The following is a 17,454-nucleotide window of genomic DNA, read 5'->3' on the forward strand; positions in this document are numbered from 1 at the left end:
AAAGTTCTCCTGCGATTAGAGGTGGGACGTTAGGGGTTTAATGACAGGATTTTAAACAATGGTCTTTAAAACCTTACCTGTGTGTCCGCATTTAACACCTTGATCCTCTGGGTGGAGATGAAGAGATCCACTTCGGTCAGAGTCTGGGCATCCCCCTCCGAATTCTAAGAAAGGACAGTGGATACTGTTACAAATTAAAAAAAAAAAAAGAAAGAAAGAAAGAAAAAAGAAACAACTAACTTGAACAAAAGCCTGACAATTTTACTAATGACCCTGAGCGCCCCTAGAGGGAAATGCTGCCCCAGCTTGGAGCAGCCATGGGAAATCTAAATTGCACACCGCCTTCCAGCGCAATCTGTAGCGAAGTGAGTTCTAAAGGCAGTTTGCACAGGGCGTGAAGGAGGAGGGAGGAGACAGCTTCCGGAAGCCTGAGCATGGAGGGGGGCTGGACGCCTGGGGTCTTATGTCCCAGCATCCAAAGCGCAGCCCTTCCACTCCCTAAAAAGTAGGCCTGCCTGCCGACCCTTATCAAGCCCGGTGAAGGTACAGGGTCTCTGTACTCAGGCTACATGCGTTTCCTGGATTTGGGATTCCAAATATCCCCAGGAAATGGGGAAGAAATTTTCAAAGAAGTTGGATTAGATTGTCAGCATCTTCTTCTGATTTAAATAATCCTAGTCATGTCAATCGCCCCAGCAGGCTTAATGCTGGTCTTCCAAAAACCCTAAGGGAACTAAGACTCCAGCCGGACTCAGTGCTGCCCTCCCAGCAACATCAGAGAAACCAGAAGAATCTGTCACACAAATGCCCCTGCTTTGTCAGCTCCTGGAATACCTTCATCATATGGTCAATTCTTATGTGTACATGGAATGTTCTAGAAGCTGAGTGAACTATTTATTTAGGGTCTGCCCTCAACCAAGATAGCTTGTCATTGGGTTTTACATCCATGGGAATCCTAACTGCTGCTGCACAGTGGCAATGAAATACAAATTCTTCCGGTGTACCCACTGAGGTAAGTAATTCTTTGTGATCACTAGGAGCCCACAGTGGCATATCTTCCACTTCAAACGAGCAGAAAGTGTGATTTAATTCCTCACTAAAAAATCTGAAATCAGAAATCCCCCTGCTGACGATTCCTCAAGAATTCAGAGTCACAGAGGGGCCCTGTATAATATTGATAAATTCGTATTTTAGCTCTGTTTTCAAGGGAAGCAGTCTTTGGGGCTTTCAGCCCACCACGAGATGACACTGCTTTTAACTGATTTTAAAGAGAACACAGTTCTGGGGCGCCTGGGTGGCTCAGTCGGTTGGGTGTCCGACTTCAGCTCAGGTCATGCTCTCACAGTCTGTGGGTTCGAGCCCCACGACGGGCTCTATGCTGACAGCTCGGGGCCTGGGGCCTGCTTCGGATTCTGTGTCTCCCTCTCTCTCTCTGCCCCTCCCCTGCTCATGCTTGGTCTCTCTCTGTCTCAAAAATAAATAAAAACATTTAAAAAATAATTAAAAAAAAACACAGTTCAAAATAATCCAGGTGAAAATACTTTGCAGGAATGTAGAAGAACTACTTTTTCTCTGATTTGAAAAACCGGGTTACATCCTACATCCACATGCTTCTAAACATTATAGTGTGGGGCTGTTCCTCAAAATCTTTTTGCTAAAAAAAAAACAAAACAAAACAAAACAAAAAAAAACCAAAAACAGGTTGGGCCAGAAGCAAAAAAAAAAAAAAAAAGTTTGCAGGAAGTTTGAGCGCTATGATGTACTTGATCAGAGAACAGGGACACACACATAGAGCTGAATGAGCTCAGACAGGGGCGGGTGGGGGGGGGGGGGGTGAATGGATTAAGCCAAAACCTGATCACTAATGGTGAACAGCAAAGCTCGCCCCATTGTACTCTCTGCTGGAAGAAAGGGGGAGTGCACCGTGCATCCAACAGAGGACCAGCAATCAGGTGGGCACGTCTGTGGATGGGGGCACCATGACCCCACAGTCAGCAGCACGTCAGCTGTGTGGGGATGCTGTTTACTCCTGGTCCTGGGCTCCTATCAGCACTTGCCTGGCTAGATGTGAGCACACCAGAAAAGGAGCCCTCAGCCACGATCCTGAACATCCCCTTGCCTGAAGGGAAAAACAACTCTCCATGGGTATAATCAGGTGAGCCAGCCGCAGAGGCTCTTCTGAGCTGGGTCTGCCTGCTCCCACCCATTCGGGCTCTCTGGACTACAGATCTGAGGACCAGGCACAACAGAGCCCTGTTCCAGCTGCCTGGTATTTGGGCACAGGGGTGTAGGGGTGCACTGGGCAACTGCAGGCAAGGGACACCTCCTCCTTGGTGGGGTGGGGGAGCACACCCCAATTACAGGTCTGCAAAGCCAACCCATCTGCACTGCCTGGAGGCTCCCAGCAGAAAGCCGGCTTGGGCAGAGGGAGATGGCTGAGTTCCTTCCTCTCCTACAGACCAGGGAATCCAAGGAAACACCGAGGGACAAAGAGCAAATGTCACGGGGAGAGAAGTCTCACCGCAGGAGGAAGGGAGCCACCAGACAGGCTCCTCTGGCCACACAGACAGAAAACAGGTGTTCTAGGTGAGGGTGGAGGACTAAATCTCTTGCTGTCAAAGCACCAAGCCTGCACCTGCACCAAATGAGCGTCTTCCGATGCCAAGCATTTGAGATTTCCTGTATCGGGAGGACCCAGCATTTACTAAATGACCAGTTTTACAAACAAATGACCAGGGGGTCGCCTCAATTTTTTTTTAAAGTTTTCTCATGCTCCAGAAACTCTTACCAGTGGAGAACGCAACTCATGGACAAGCTGACCTTCTCATCATCCTGATTTAGTAAATTAAACTTAATGAGTCTTTAAATATCAGAACAATTTAATCAATTTTGTACAGGAGGCCGAAGCACTCAATGCGTCACATGGTCATGTGAAATGCTACATGTGAAAGCCGTTGATGGGAAACAGTAACGTCACAGCATTAACCATGTTCTGGCATGAGAGACTGAACAAAAACGTAACAAGGGCAATGATGAGGTTCTTCTATAAGTGGGTGGTTAAAAAAAAAAGTGTCTGTGGTTTTGTTCAAAAATCTATTTATCTACCAAGGGAAGAGGAGGAAAAAGCTGTTTGCCACATGATTTGTGTTCCTACAAATAGGACCGCCCCCCAAACTGCATAGGACAAAGCCCAGAAACACCAGCAAACCCCTTGGTCCTACACACCGCTTTTTTCTTGATTTTAGCAGCCTTTTGCATCCTCTGAGCAGCATGTAAGAGAAAAGAAAAACAGACAAAGGAAGAAAGAAAGGAAGAGAAGGAAGGGCAGCAAAGTTATTTTAGACTTATGGTTAACACCCTGGGACTCAGACCTTGTGTCAGAGGAAAGGGGCAGGGGCAGGATGGGTGCATAGCCATCACTTTGGGGAGCACACACACTGACCAAGAAAAGCCCACACATGTCCCCCAAGCACTGGAAATTACCAACAGCCACCCAGATCTACGAGGGTAAGACTAAGGACAGAGAGATGCAGAACTGGCAGAAAAGCGTCAGGCTCTAGGCAGGGGAGCAGGACTGGGGTCTGGGCAGGAGGGCCCGGGGCTCTGTGCATCTCCTCCCCTGACCACCATGGGCTCACACCACAGACCCCTTTGCCTCTATAAAAGAGGGGGGGGAGGGGTCTGACACGATTTCTCACCCCATAGAGGCCAGTAGCATCCACAGACCCTGAACTGCCCAGAGGGGCACCTCCTCAAGCCACCACGCCCTTCTCTCCTGACCCCCTTAGTTTTGCTGACTTGGCCTCATCTTTCTCCTGCCCGTCTGCACCCACTGTTCAAAACCAGGCGATTCAATGGGTACCCAGAGCAGCAAATACGTCAGATATTTCTATTTAAACGAAAAATGTGATTCCTTTGTTTCCCCTTCTGCAAGCACTTTGGTGCCAAAGATATACAGACCATGAAAATGGGATTTGAGCCTCCACACAAATGTGTTTTATGAATGGAATGTGGTGGAACCTTTAAAAATTGTGTCTCCAGTGGCCTGGTGGTGGCTCCTCATTAAGGAGCCAGCAGCCTCTGTCCCTAGCCCAGCATTCTTCTAGACAGGCCAAAGTCTCCCTTGGCCTCTCCAGGTGCCTCAGGCATTCCCGCTCTCCCTGCTGAGGGTGGTTGCGTCCCCCTTCCCAACTCCAGTGCCTTCCCACAGTGAACCAGGGCTCTGCTGAGCCCACCAGTACCTTGACCCGGCTGACGGCCTCCTGTGCCTGCATCATTCTGATGTTTTTGGAAGGGTTACGTTCTGAGAGCAGCTGGGTGGACCCCAGGTAGTTGGCAGCAAAGATGATCCCATCAATGAGGTCTTCTGGTTCGCAGGGCCCTGGAACTGAAGAGGGCACAGTTAGCATCTTCCCAGAGGACAAAGGAACAAGGCAGCAGGGACAGGGGACAAAGGAGAAGGGCTGAACCATTGCCCATCTGCAGCCAGCAGAGGGAGGCCAGTCTGCTTCCCTCCTCACTACACAGTGCCTGGTATAAGTAGTTTCACAAAATCAACACCCCGGTCAGAAAACTCTACATGCATGATACAGGAGGACCATTCCAGGTCACTCAAGGCACCTCAGCCTCCATGGTGACAGCCACTTGCTACAATCCCAGAGAAGCCCTGTCCCCAAGTGGGCAGCATTTCCATGCCTGCCCCAGAGCCCTCTGGAACTCAGGACAGTGAGCAGACACTGCCTGCTACCCTACAGTTCTTCTGGGCTTTCTCTTCCACTTCTGCACTGTAGGATTCTGGCCCTGTCACATGCCTGGGTGGGCACCCCCATCCCATACACCTCAGGTCCAGGCTGGGTGACATGGTGCTTGCTCCACCTGCTGCCTCTAGGCCAGCGCTGTCAACAGAATTTCCTGCCATGATATTGAATGTTCTATCTTCGTGCGGTTCAGTACAGGAACTGCCAGCCATGTACGGCTTTGGGGCACTTGAACTGTGGCTACTGCAAGAGGAACTGAATATTTTTTTAAGTTTATTTATTTATTTAGAGACAGAGAGTGTGAGCAGGGGAGAAGCAGAGACAGAGAGGAAGAGAGAGAGAATCCCAAGCATACTCCACACTGCTAGCACAGAGCCTGATGCGGGGCTCGAACCCACAAACTGTGAGATCATGACCTGAGCCAAAACCAAGAGTTGAACGCTTAACCAACTGAGCCACTCAGGAGCCCCAGAGGAACTGAATTTTTTAATTTTATACAATCTAACTAATTTACATAGAAATAGCCACATATGGCTAGTGGCTCCTATCCTGGACAGGCAGCTGGAGGTAAGATCAGCAAACCTTTTCTAAGAGGCTAGATGCAAAGTATCTTGGGCTTTGCGGTCTGTCTGTCCTAGACACCTCTGCACCTGTAGGACAAAAGCAGGCACAGGCAATATGTCTAATGAGCAAGCACAGTCCTGAGTCCGTAGTCTGTAACCATCACTCAGCTTGCCTCTGAGACCCACCCACCTTCCTTTCCAGGTCACACGGCCTTCTTCCCTCTCCCTGCCTGCCTCTGGCCAGATCCCTCCTTGTGAGGGCCCTTGGCTCTGGTTCTCAGGCTCCCCCTCGCTCCAGTGTCCCCAGGGCTGGCTATCCTGTGGCTCCCCAGGCCCCAGGGCCAGCAGTCCCCTCTGCCAGCTGTTTCATGTTCTCACCTCTGACCCACTCTGCTTCTCAAAGTATCCACTCACCTAGCCCAGATGCCACCGTTCACCAGTCCCATAACATCTGCCCACTGCCCTTGAACCTCTGCCCCCGCCCCAAGGACTCAATAGAACTCCAAACACCCATTCTCTGGGAGGCCTGAAGCTGGAAAGAGAGCCGCCCAACAAGGCAAGTTGGTTCCATTACAAATTCATGGACCAAAATGCCCTCAAAACTTGTTGGCAACCCTGAGAGGTTCCTCTGACAAGTGCCTCTTCTCCCACTGTGCAAGCACCATTTCATAGCTTCCCCCATGTTCTGGAACTTCCAGTTGCCCCTCCTCCTTCACTGTACCTGACAGAGTGTCACCTGTGCTCCCTGAGGGACAGGCAATCTAAGCAGTCTTCCTTCCCAGGGTTCTGTGAGGCAGTGGGTCCCCACTGGGGGCTGAGGATCACCTGTGACCCCATCCCTCTCAGAATCAAGTCCTATGAGTTGGGTCTTCTCAGGGCTTTTAAACACCCTCCAGTGTCCCCTGGCGGGTTCCAAAGCCTCCTTCACCCATCCCCGCCTCCAGTGGGCCCCCTCCCTCCTCCCTCTCGAAGGCAAATATCTGGAAAGAACTGCCTCAGCACATCCCAACCTAGCCTCTGTGTCCCTGCTCCAATGTCCCCCACACTAAAGCTGCACACGACCTCAGTGCCCTCACATTCAGTGGGCTTTCTGGTCATCGTGTCACCTGCCTCCTTCTTGAGACATGTCTTCCTCACTTGCCTGTCACTCAGTGTCCTCCTCCGTCTCTGGCTGTTCTTTCTTGGCTCTCTGCAGGTACCCCTTCCTCCACGAGGCCACAGAATGCTGACATCCTGGGGACTTAGTGCCTCGGGCTTCCATGACCACTTGCTTGCTGATGAGGAGTACTGTAGTTCTCCAAACCCCAACCCCATGTACTCAGCAGCCTGCTTGCTGGCTCTCCTGGGATGGCCCCATCTCAACACATCCAAAGCAAAGTCCCAATATCCCACCGCCATCCGGGCACTGAGCCTGGTTCTTCCTCTTGGACACCACCACCCTCCCAGCTGCATGGCCTTCACATCCATATCCAACCCATCCCCTGAGTGCTGTCTACTTTGCCACCACACCTATCCTGAGTCTTTCTCCAGTTGCCCATTTGTGTCCCTTCATTTCCTATGTTGAAGCCCTAAGCCCCAATGTGATGCTATTAGAAATATGACGTCTGGGAGGTGATTAGGTCAGGAGAGTAGAGCCCTCATGAATGGGGTCCGTGCCCTTATAAGAGGGACCCCAGAGAACACCTTGCCCTCTTTCTGCCACAGGAGGACATAGAAAAATACCATCTGCAGCCTGGAAGGGGGCTGCCACCAGAACTCGACCATGCGGGCACCCTGACCTTGGAGTTCCATCCTCCACAACTGTGAGAAATCAATGTCTGTTGTTTATAAACCGCCACAGCCTCTGGTGTTTTGTTACCGTGGCAGGACTAAGACCTGAATCTTCCACACAGACCATGCTGCCGCCAGAGGTCCTTCTAGATGGGAGATCTGATCTTTTATCCTCCCCTGCTATAAACTTCACGGGGCCTCTGATTGCTCTCAGGATACAGACAGAAGTCCCTGAGCCCCCAAAACACAGTGTTCCCATTCAGAGGTACGTGCCCGTGAGGGGACAAGGAGAGTTTCACTGGCCTCATCCCGACGTCAGCAGACCCCAGAGTCTGGGGCCCCGGCTCCAGCCCACACGCCCACCAGGGCGCTCAGGTGCCAGGAGCCCAGTGTGTGGCCTGTAGTGAGCAGGCTTTCACCCTGAGAAGTGATTGTGCAACTTCCCTGAAACCAGGCCCACCGTGGGTTCAGAGCAAGTTTTCTAAATGATTCTGAAACTTTAGTTCTCTTTAATCCACAGGAGAAAAGGGCACACAAAGCTGAGATGCCCCAGGAGGGGGAGTGTACATCACACTTTCACTGGAACAAACCTCAGCTCTGTGGACATGAAATTAAAGCTTCAAAGCGGGTCATAGCATGTGTGCGTTAGTCTACATTGTCTGCCTGAAGATCCATACCCAGGGGCACACACATCAGACTCACACACATGTGGGGAAACCATAGATACAGAACCGCTGACATCTCTTCCACAGCAGTGCCACGGCTCCTGCACTAGAGCCAATTTTATAAGGTGCTTTATTTTTTTTTAACATTTATTTATTTTGAAAGAGAGACAGACAGAGACAGAGAGAGACAGAGCACGCACGAGCGGGGGAGGGGCAGAGAGAGAAGGAGACACAGAATCCGAAGCACGATCCAGGCTCTGAGCTGTCAGCACAGAGCCCAATGCAGAGCTCAAACCCATGAACTGTGAGATCATGACCTGAGCTGAAGTCAGATGCTTAACCGACTGAGCCACCCAGGTGTCCCTTATAAAGTGCTTTAGAACAAGGTGAAGTGTTCTGAAGTTTGAAAGAAACCTATTAGTAATACCAGGCCCTGGCAGGTTCCAACTTAGGAATGCCCCAGGTCATGCCCCATGGAACGGTGGGGGCCCTCGCATCCTGACCCCACTGTCCTGGGGACCCCGCCCCTTCTCTCCACTGACCTTGACAGCCTCCGCAGAGCCCCCAGATGATGTACCCCTTCCTCTTGGGTGCTCAGTGGTTTACTCCAGGGATCTTTGATAACACTTGTGGAAGTCTCTAGCAAACCCTCAGGGAACCAATCCCAAGGCTCCAGCCCTCAGCCCCCCAGCACTATCTGCAGAAGCCACTGATGCCTCAGGACCTCCCTGGCTCTCCCCATAGATGATACTCTGGAAACTTCCACAGGCTGCTGCAACGCCTCTCAGCAAGCCTGAAGCCCCTCACCCGGCCCCAGCTCTGTCGTCCATGTCTGGAGGAAAGAAGCATCGCCTGCTACAGAACCAAGAGAAGGGGTCCCTTCAGGAGACTTGGGCTGGGGGCTGGGTAGGGGGAGACATGACAAAGGGGGTCCCCTTTCCTCCAATGTCCACACTGTGGGTCTGGGCCCTTTGGGATGGCCTCCCCACCACATCCGTGTCTCTGGAAAAGTTCTTCCCGCACAGGTGACATTGCTGGGTCTGGAGGAGGCTGCCTGTGACAGCGAAGGTGGGTAGCCAAAGCATTCAGGGGGTCAGTGAGGGCAGAATGGGAATGGGTGCAGGGGGTCTCTATGGGGTGGGGGGCATGAGGGCCTGGTGGTAGGAGGGACTGGGGTGGAGGTTGGGAGCTGAGGGAAGGTGGGTGGGAGGGTCCGGGGGTTATCCTAGCTTCTGGTAGGTCTATAAGCTCCCTCTTTTAGTGCTTAAAAGACACCGAAGAAAAGCATACCGACCCCTGATGCATGTATAGATCAAACGTTTTTCATGCCACTGTTACCACCACCTTCCCCAAAGGTCAGTGCCAGTGGCAGTCCTCTGTTGTGGGATGGTGACTTCTCCTCCAGCCCAGCTGACCCACATTCCTCCCAGGCCACCCACTCTGGCCTTCAGTCCAGTCGGCACTGGCTCTGGTGGGAGAGAACCAGCCCATCACAGGTACCTGGGTGGTAGGACCTCTGAGGGCTCCTCCCAGACTCTCCTCACCAAAAGTCCAGCACAGATCAACAAGCCCTCACCCCCCCACACACACACACAACACACAGGTATGCACACACCCACCCACGCGCGTACACACACACACACACACACACACACATGAACGCCACACGAGCAGCGCTTGCGGCTCTGACCCCCCAGGGCCACACCTCATAACCGGGCCTGTGCACCCAGTGGGGAGTCGAGATGAAGTGGCCACCACGGCACCTGGGCCCGCAGATACAATGTGGTGCTTTCTGTGGGCAGGCACTTTAAATTATCAAGGTAATAAAGCACCTATATTACCACAAGCCCAAACACAAGAGAAAGAGTTGTCGAGACCCGAGAGGAAGGTAATCCTGGCAGCAAGTGGCCTGGCACCCTGCATCCCCCGGAGCATGGCCCTGCTCCATGACCAGCGTCTTCACTCTTGTGCGGAGAGTGACAGGGGAGACCCATGGCTGAGGCCTCTCAGAGACCTGAAGACCAGAAGGGCCACCCAGGAGAGGGGCCACACCTCTGAACCCACAACTCCCCAGGCCTGTGACCCCAGGACCACTCACCCCAGGGCCCACGCATGGTGCAGTGAGGCAGCGCCAGCCAGGGCTTAGCAACCCACCAGGCACAGAGAAGGGCTCACCAAGTTACGTCACCGTCATGACTGTTTTAATATTGCAACAAGGCCTGGGGGATCTGTGCTGCGTGGGGCAGGGAACTGGCTGGTCCTCCTGATTCGGCAGAGAGGGAAGGCACCTGCCTCTCCCCCTCCTGCCTGTCAGTGTTGAGGGCCAGGCTGTGTCCCCAGGGCTGGGATAGCCATGGCAATGACTGGGACAAGGCTGGGAGGTGCCCACTCTCAGATGGTTGGGTAAACAAAGCAAAGGAAAAAGTAAGGTTTTTTCAGACAGGAAGTAGGAGGCAGGAAGCAAAACCCGGTGTGAGGTGACTGGGACTCACTCTGGATCTGATGAGAAGGGGAAAGGCTGCTCGCAGAAGCTAAGGGGCACAGGACCCGAATGATGGGAAGGGAGATACTTGAAAAGGAGTGTTTTCTGGGGTGTTCTGGGAAACTGACACCCCCCTTTGTGCCCTTTGGACAGTCCTCTTCCTCTCCCTCTCTCCTCTCATTTCCTCTCTTTTTGTTTGCCTCTATTTTCTCACCAGCAAAATGGGCTGAGGGGGAATTCCTGATTTCTATCTCCTTAGGGTTTTCACAAAATTAAGATTAATAGGATAAGCTTCATAAACCCTAAAAGCATATAAAGTACAACACATTAATTGCTGAATTCATAGCTTTTATTTGCACCTAACTCAAAACAGAAGTCATACATGGCACTTAGCTGAGGCAGGGCCTCGAGCACCAGACGAGGGAGGCAGCAGCGATGACAGCAGGCAGTGTTAAAGGCCAGCTAACGCGCTCACATGGCCTTGTGAGCAGGCTGCAGGACAGTGCACCGAGGCTCACAGGACAAAGGGATGCTGTGACCAGGCTGATATTAAGTGACAAAGTGGGGACCAGACCCAAAGGCAGCCACATCCCAAACGGTGGCCTCCACCATCATCAACATGAGGAACCTCCCGGCTGCAGATACAAAGTGGTGCAAACCTTTTCCAAACCCTGTACTGGAGGGGGTAGGGGGATGTGGCAGGTCATTTAAAACACCTGAAGCTGCAGCACATGAGGACAGAAAGAGGGAGAGAAGATCCCAAGCAGTTCCTTCTGTGTCTGGAATCATGCTCAGAGACCAAGGGGCCTGCAGAGTCCCCAGCCCCATCTGAGAAATTCTGCCTCGGTGGACCCGGAGTGGGGCCTGGGAATCTGCACTACACCCCTGCCCCCCAGGTCACACTGAAGAGCAGTCAGTGTGGGGATACCTGATCTCCAGCACACAAGAACTCACCCTCCCCGCCATCTTAGAAGCAAAGCCCTCTGGGAGGCCAGGCCAGTGTCAGCTTTCTCACGCAGCCCCAGGTCCCAAGGGCGAGACTCCCACCTGCTCCTTCCATCTCAGTGCCTTGGTCCTCACTCTGGAGATGACAAATTTTCTCCAGCTGGCCAGGGCTGGGGACACCAAGGGAGGGGAAGAGGGGACAGGAGAGGGGTGGCTGCCGAATGGGGAGGGGCACGGAGGGAGGAACCCCTCCCTGTCCATCCATCAGCAGCCCTGGTGTGCACTGCAGGCACACAGGCACCTGTCACCAGCTAGGGGAAGACAGATGTCACCCCCACAGAGGGCAAGGGGACTGCCAATCACATGGCAGCACCTTCCACCCTGACCGTCAGGGCTTCTGACTGAAGTATGTGTATTTCTACTATCTCACCCCATCTTCCCCTCAGGCCTCATTCTCTCCAGTGAGTGTGGTTCCAAGTGCCCATCATTTGCCCAAGGTCACCCCATAGCTGGGCCCAAGCCACCCGTCCTCCCTGCAATGACCATTACTGACCACTAGATGGTGCCTCTGCGTTCTGTGGGAAAGTCTGGGTGGTCCTTGCAGCCTGGGGTAACCACCCACCCACACCCTCAGCCAGCACTCAGGGAGGGATCTGGGCCTGGGCAAGGGTCTTCATGCCCTATCTGTGGGGTGGGAGTCGAATGGCACTCTGTGGAGCCCATCCCTGGGGCAGGGAGGTAGGCCTTGCCTTTTGAATTGACTCCCACCCTCTGAGGCCACTTTTACCAGTTCCCGGGGTGAACATGGGCAGCTCGCCAGACCTTTCTGAAGCTCGTTTCCTGATTAAATCTATGTCCCTAAATAGATATATTAAAAGCTGGCCCCGTCTCTCCCACCACTCGAATAAGCCCTGCCGGATCAGGGGGCACAGACTCCTGTGTTGTGAGGACACCCCATCCCGGGCAATAGGGTCTACCACCAGCACCTATGGACGCCTGCTCCCTGGGAAGAAGCCAGTGAAAAATTCAGGTCTTTGTTACAACTCCGACAGATGCCCACCTCCGCCGCCTCCCTCTGCGGGAGGCTCTTGTCATTCCTGCCTTGTTCTTTTTTTTTCAAAAAGGAAACAATACAAAACAAAACGGTGCCTCCAGCATCCTGCCTGTCAGACCCACTCCTACCTGCACATTTATTAGGAAGCCGAGAAGAGCGGCCGGTGTGGGGAGGGGGCGTATTTCAGTTCACAGACACTGCTCTCAACTCCAATCATGAAATGCAGAACCAAAAATCAAACAGCTTCATTACAATACTAAAGCAGCTGGCCTTACATGTTTGAGCACAAATTGCTCTAATTTGGCCCAACTCTTGAACTAACCCTATGCCAAGACCACCAGAGGGAGACAGAACAACAAAAGAATAAAGAGAGGTTTAAAGGAGATCCCATCTCCCCAGAGAGTGATTTCTCCTTTTTAATTTTCTTGTTATGACATATATTATACAAACATAAGTGTATGTAGAACGTATCTGCCAAGTTTGGACAAAGAAGAATAGGGGCAGCAGGCTCCTTCCTGCTGGGGGAAGCCTCCATATGAAAACATCTGTTGGAAAATCTAAGCTCTGCCAACCTCTCTAAACAGGGAAGGGGGGGGGGTCCCATAGAGTCAGGCCTTGGAGGCCCCTGTCCCTGACACCTTTGGGGGAAATGATCATGAGGTGGGTGGTGGACAGAGGCTTTGAACCAGCAGCCTGGCCCAGGTGATCACATGAACTCCAAGGCCTGTGCCTTTTTCTGTCTTGGATCCAGGGGGCAGCTGGGTAGAGCCAGAGCACAGCCAAGGATGGGAGTGTGGGTGTGCATCTGAAAGGTCACCGAGTAGAGCCCCCACCCCCTGACACACCGCACCTCTGTGTGTCACAAAGGTATAGATCCATTCGGTGCTCAACAACTCATGAAGCAGATCTCAACGTCCCAATTTTACAAATAAGGACAGTACGCACAGGGTCAAATGGCTTTGCACAAGACCACTGCCATTGATTCAGGTACTAGCATTTTTGAGCGTGAGGATAGAAAACATGGAGCTCACAGGCTGACATCACTCCCACAGTCAGCAAATAAATGCATCAGGATGACCCATGATGAACGCCATAGAGGAAGGACACTGTGCCAGGGAAGAAGCAACAGGGAAGCCTGCCCTCTAGAGGAATTTGGGGCAGCTGCTCTTTGCACTCAGGTCTGAAGGATGCAAAGCAATCAAAAAAGCCAGAGACAGAAAGGAGAAGAGAGCTTTCCAGGCTCAGGCAAGAGCAGTGCAAAGCCCCTGGGGTGGCCAAGTACAGCATCTTACAAGGACTACGAAATGTTCAAACTGCCCAGGTACATGGGGTGGGCCAGCAGTCAAAACAAGTTGAGGCTGCAGAGAGAGTGCCAGCCAGGCCTGAGGGTCCTGGAGCTACACCAAGGACTGTCACTAAAGAGTATTGGTCAGTGGCCTGACCACTGTTTTTAGAAAGCAACTCTGGCTGCACAGAGGCAAACCACAGAAGGGAAGAAGGGAGAGCAGTTGGGAGGCTACTACAGCTGTCCTAGCAAGTGAGTGATGGTGACGGTGATGGTGATGGTGGTGGTGATGATGGTGATGGTGATGATGATGGTGATGTGATGGTGATGATGGTGGTGGTGATGATGGTGATGGTGATGGTGATGGTGATGATGATGGTGATGATGATGGTGATGATGATGGTGATGGTGATAATGATGGTGGTGATGATGGTGATGGTGATGATGGTGGTGGTGATGATGATGGTGATGTGATGGTGATGATGGTGGTGGTGATGATGGTGATGGTGATGATGATGGTGGTAATGATGGTGATGGTGATGATGATGGTGATGATGATGGTGATGGTGATGATGATAGTGGTGATGATGGTGGTGATGATGGTGATGGTGATTATGGTGGTGGTGATGATGATGGTGATGTGATGGTGATGATGGTGGTGGTGATGGTGATGGTGATGGTGATGGTGATGATGGTGGTAATGATGGTGATGGTGATGATGGTGGTGATGATGGTGGTGATGATGGTGGTGATGATGGTGATGGTGATGATGGTGGTGGTAATGATGATGGTGGTGATGATGATGATAGTGGTGATGATGGTGTGGATGAGGGTAATGATGGTGCCAGAGAGACAGTGATAGACTGAGTCCATTCTGGAGGTTCAATTCACAGTCTGGAATATGAGGTGAGGATGAGGAGTTCTGGAAAGCAGGTTGTGTGACTAGATGGACAAAGCTTATCTCACTGAGGAGGGGACCCTGGGAGGGAGCTGGGCTTGGGGACTCTGGGCACGTCTAGATGCAGGAATCTGAGCTTCTTCCAAAGAAGCTCAGGAGACAGCTGGACTCAGGAGTCCCACTGAACTCCTGGTGGCAGGCAAAGCTGCAGACATAGAAGAATCCTTGGGAGAAGGGGTGGGGTGGGTGGGGAAAGGGCCCAGGACCCAGCTCTATCAAGCTCTGGCACTCTGTGCCCAGAGGGGCATCCCCAGCTGTGCCCAAGCTGGCAGGAGGAGAAAGGATCCCTCATGCTTCTTGTGCATAGTGACCAGGAAGCCAGCGGTGACCTTAGAGAGCTGCTTTGGAGAACACCAGGGCAGGGCAGGAGCCAGCCAGGGGGTTGTGGAGTGTAGGAGAGGTGTGCAGAATGAGACAACCATTCCCAAAGTCTGGTGTAGAAGAAGAGGAAGGTGGACTGGTGGCTACAGACACATGCAGGTTGGGACAGATGCACTCAGAAGCCAGCAGAGGGGAGAGTAGAAGACACAGGAGAGAAAACACGTCAGATTCAGTGAGTTTCAACAGCACATACAGGATGTTCAACAGTCTCAGCTGGGGTGAGGGGCCACAGCCCTCTGAGGAGAGGCTAGGAGCAGGCAGAGTGCCAAAGCCACATGCCAGGCAAGCCACGGAGATAAGCACAAGAGCTGGCCCAGGGAAGGTGTCAAGAATAGGAGAGGAGGCAGGAGGGGATGAACCTCAGAGCTGTGAAATTGAACCTCAGGTTAGACCTTCTCCCTGCAGACCTGGGGCATGGTCTCCAGGCTCTGGAAAGGTTCTTCCTGCCCTGAATACCACCCCAGCCCCGCCACCACACCAGCGTGTCCCAGAGCCAGACACCCCTGCACTGCCACGGGCTGAGCTGTGCCTCTATGAAGCCTCTGTTAAAGGTGACCCTGTAAGAAGGCTGATATAAACAAGAAGACGCTGAGAAACCAGAGCCCTGGAACATTCAATGGGGAGACGACGTGCCTGGGGCTGCAGGACAGGTTGGGTCATCACTGAAGGAAAGGATTTGAAAGTTCCACAGTGTGGAACATTGGACACCCAATAAGCGAGATGAAGTCACTGGCTGCCAGGAGGAAGAGAAAGAGTCAAGGAAGGCCAAAGCCAAGCTCAAAATAGTACACAGATCTGCCCAAGGCAGGTCCTAAGCATAAGCTTGTACCTGAGGAGAATTATAGCGCAGAAAAAGGAAAATGAATACAAAAACTGGCAAAAATGGGGAAAGGCATAGCCAAAGCAGCTCTCTGCAGCAGTATTTATAAGAGCAAAGCCCTGGAAACCATCCTAACATTCCCACATAGGGGATATCCATCCACACAGTACAGGTCTACAGAACAGCACAGAATACCTCCACTTACTGGTCTGCACTGTGTGGAACTTTGGCAAAATCTCCAGGGTTTAGTGTTAAGCATAAAGAACAAGATGGAGAAAAGGGTATCTCTAACTCATTACCTTTTACCTAAGAAAGGGGAAGATTTACCTAAGATAAATCTTGGAATGTTAAAACTGGTTATCTCTACTGGAAGGAAAAGATTCGGGGTGTACGATAAAAGGGTAAGAAACTAGACATCTTTGCACACACCCTGTTTTGCATACTTGACTTTAGAACCATGTAATTATTTTATATAATTATAAAACCAAATTCTGTGAAAAAAAAGCAAACTCCTAAGAATTAAAAGAAAAATCCATCTAAATATGTATGCAGTATGCATTTGTGGCATAATAATGGAAAGAAGAACTATTCTGAATGATTTTAAAACACAGTAAATTGATGGCACATCCCTCTTGGGCTATCCTCTAAAGACCAAAGTCAATGCAAATGATCTTGAATTGTATCTATAATCACATGTCCTTGGCAATGTTGGTCTTGTTATTCTGAGACTATTGTATGATTGAAGAAATAAAACATGCAGAATTATGTTGATGTCCTTGAGAACAGAGATTTGGGACATAGGAAAAAAAAGGTGCAAATGTAAAAACACAACAGTCCTGATAATATGAATCATGATGCATTTTTTCTGAAAATCAGTAAGAATCATGATGCACTTTATTTTAAAACATATAGTATATTAGTTATCTATATACATGTAACAAATGATCCCAAAACTTAGCCTGAAAACAACAAATATTTATTATCTTAGTTTCTGAGGGTGGGGAATCGAGGGGCAGCTGAGCACTTCTGACTCAGGGGCTCCCCCAAGACCACAGCTGTTTAGAACAGAGAAGGCTCCACTTCTAAGTTCACTGATGAGGCTGTTGGCCAGAGAGAGACATCAGCAGGATCTAGATTTCCCAACCAGTGTTTCAAAGGGAGGCTTCTGCCATTTCATATACTAATATAAATGTAATACGTGCCAAATAAAAATGCCAATGGGAGTTTTTGTAACTATATAAGCTAATTCTAAAGTTTCTATGGAAAAATAAATATGCAAGAGGATCTAGGGAAGTTCTGAACGGGGATGACAGTGACAGAAGACAGACATCAGCCTTCCAGGTAATAAAATGCATGGTAGGTAAATCCCCAGTCAAATAAAGCAGCCTGGTTCTGGGACCTCAGTGGAGATCCAGAAACAGACCTAGATGTATATGACAATTTATTATATGACAAAGGCAGCATTTCATTTCAGTGAGGAATGAAATTCATGGAATAGTTTCGGCACAAATAGCTGCTTGGAAGAAAATGCTTAAAATGTAACTCCTTCTGGATCCATATACCAAAATAAATTCTGGACAAATCAAATATGTAATTCATTAAAGTCATAAAAGTTCTATAAGGAAAAAAAAATAATGGTAAGAGTGTAAAGGTCATACTAATCCCAAAAACCTAGTAACTTCAAAGGAAAAAGATGCATACAGTTGCCTAATAAAATGTTCAACAAAGTAAAAATATGGAGGTTCCTCAAAAAGTTAAAAATAGAACTACCCTA

At 50.7% G+C, this 17,454-nt stretch overlaps 1 protein-coding gene across 7 annotated transcripts in view; it reads right to left on the reverse strand.

The window, feature by feature from the left end:
- APBA2 (amyloid beta precursor protein binding family A member 2) overlaps nt 1-17,454 on the reverse strand; it is a 283,086-nt gene that overhangs the window by 34,206 nt on the left and 231,426 nt on the right. For 6 of the 7 annotated variants that reach the window (XM_045058913.1, XM_045058914.1, XM_045058911.1 and 3 more), the window contains 3 exons: nt 4,242-4,387; nt 3,226-3,261; nt 78-164 (listed from right to left, as the gene is read on the reverse strand). In XM_045058913.1, coding sequence (XP_044914848.1) covers nt 78-164; nt 3,226-3,261; nt 4,242-4,387 — 269 coding nt within the window. The remainder of the gene's footprint in view (nt 1-77; nt 165-3,225; nt 3,262-4,241; nt 4,388-17,454) is intronic. The other variant, XM_023255004.2, reaches the window with a different exon arrangement.

The sequence above is a fragment of the Felis catus genome, chromosome B3 (assembly GCF_018350175.1).
Source record: "Felis catus isolate Fca126 chromosome B3, F.catus_Fca126_mat1.0, whole genome shotgun sequence".
Classification (NCBI taxonomy): Eukaryota; Metazoa; Chordata; class Mammalia; order Carnivora; family Felidae; genus Felis; species Felis catus.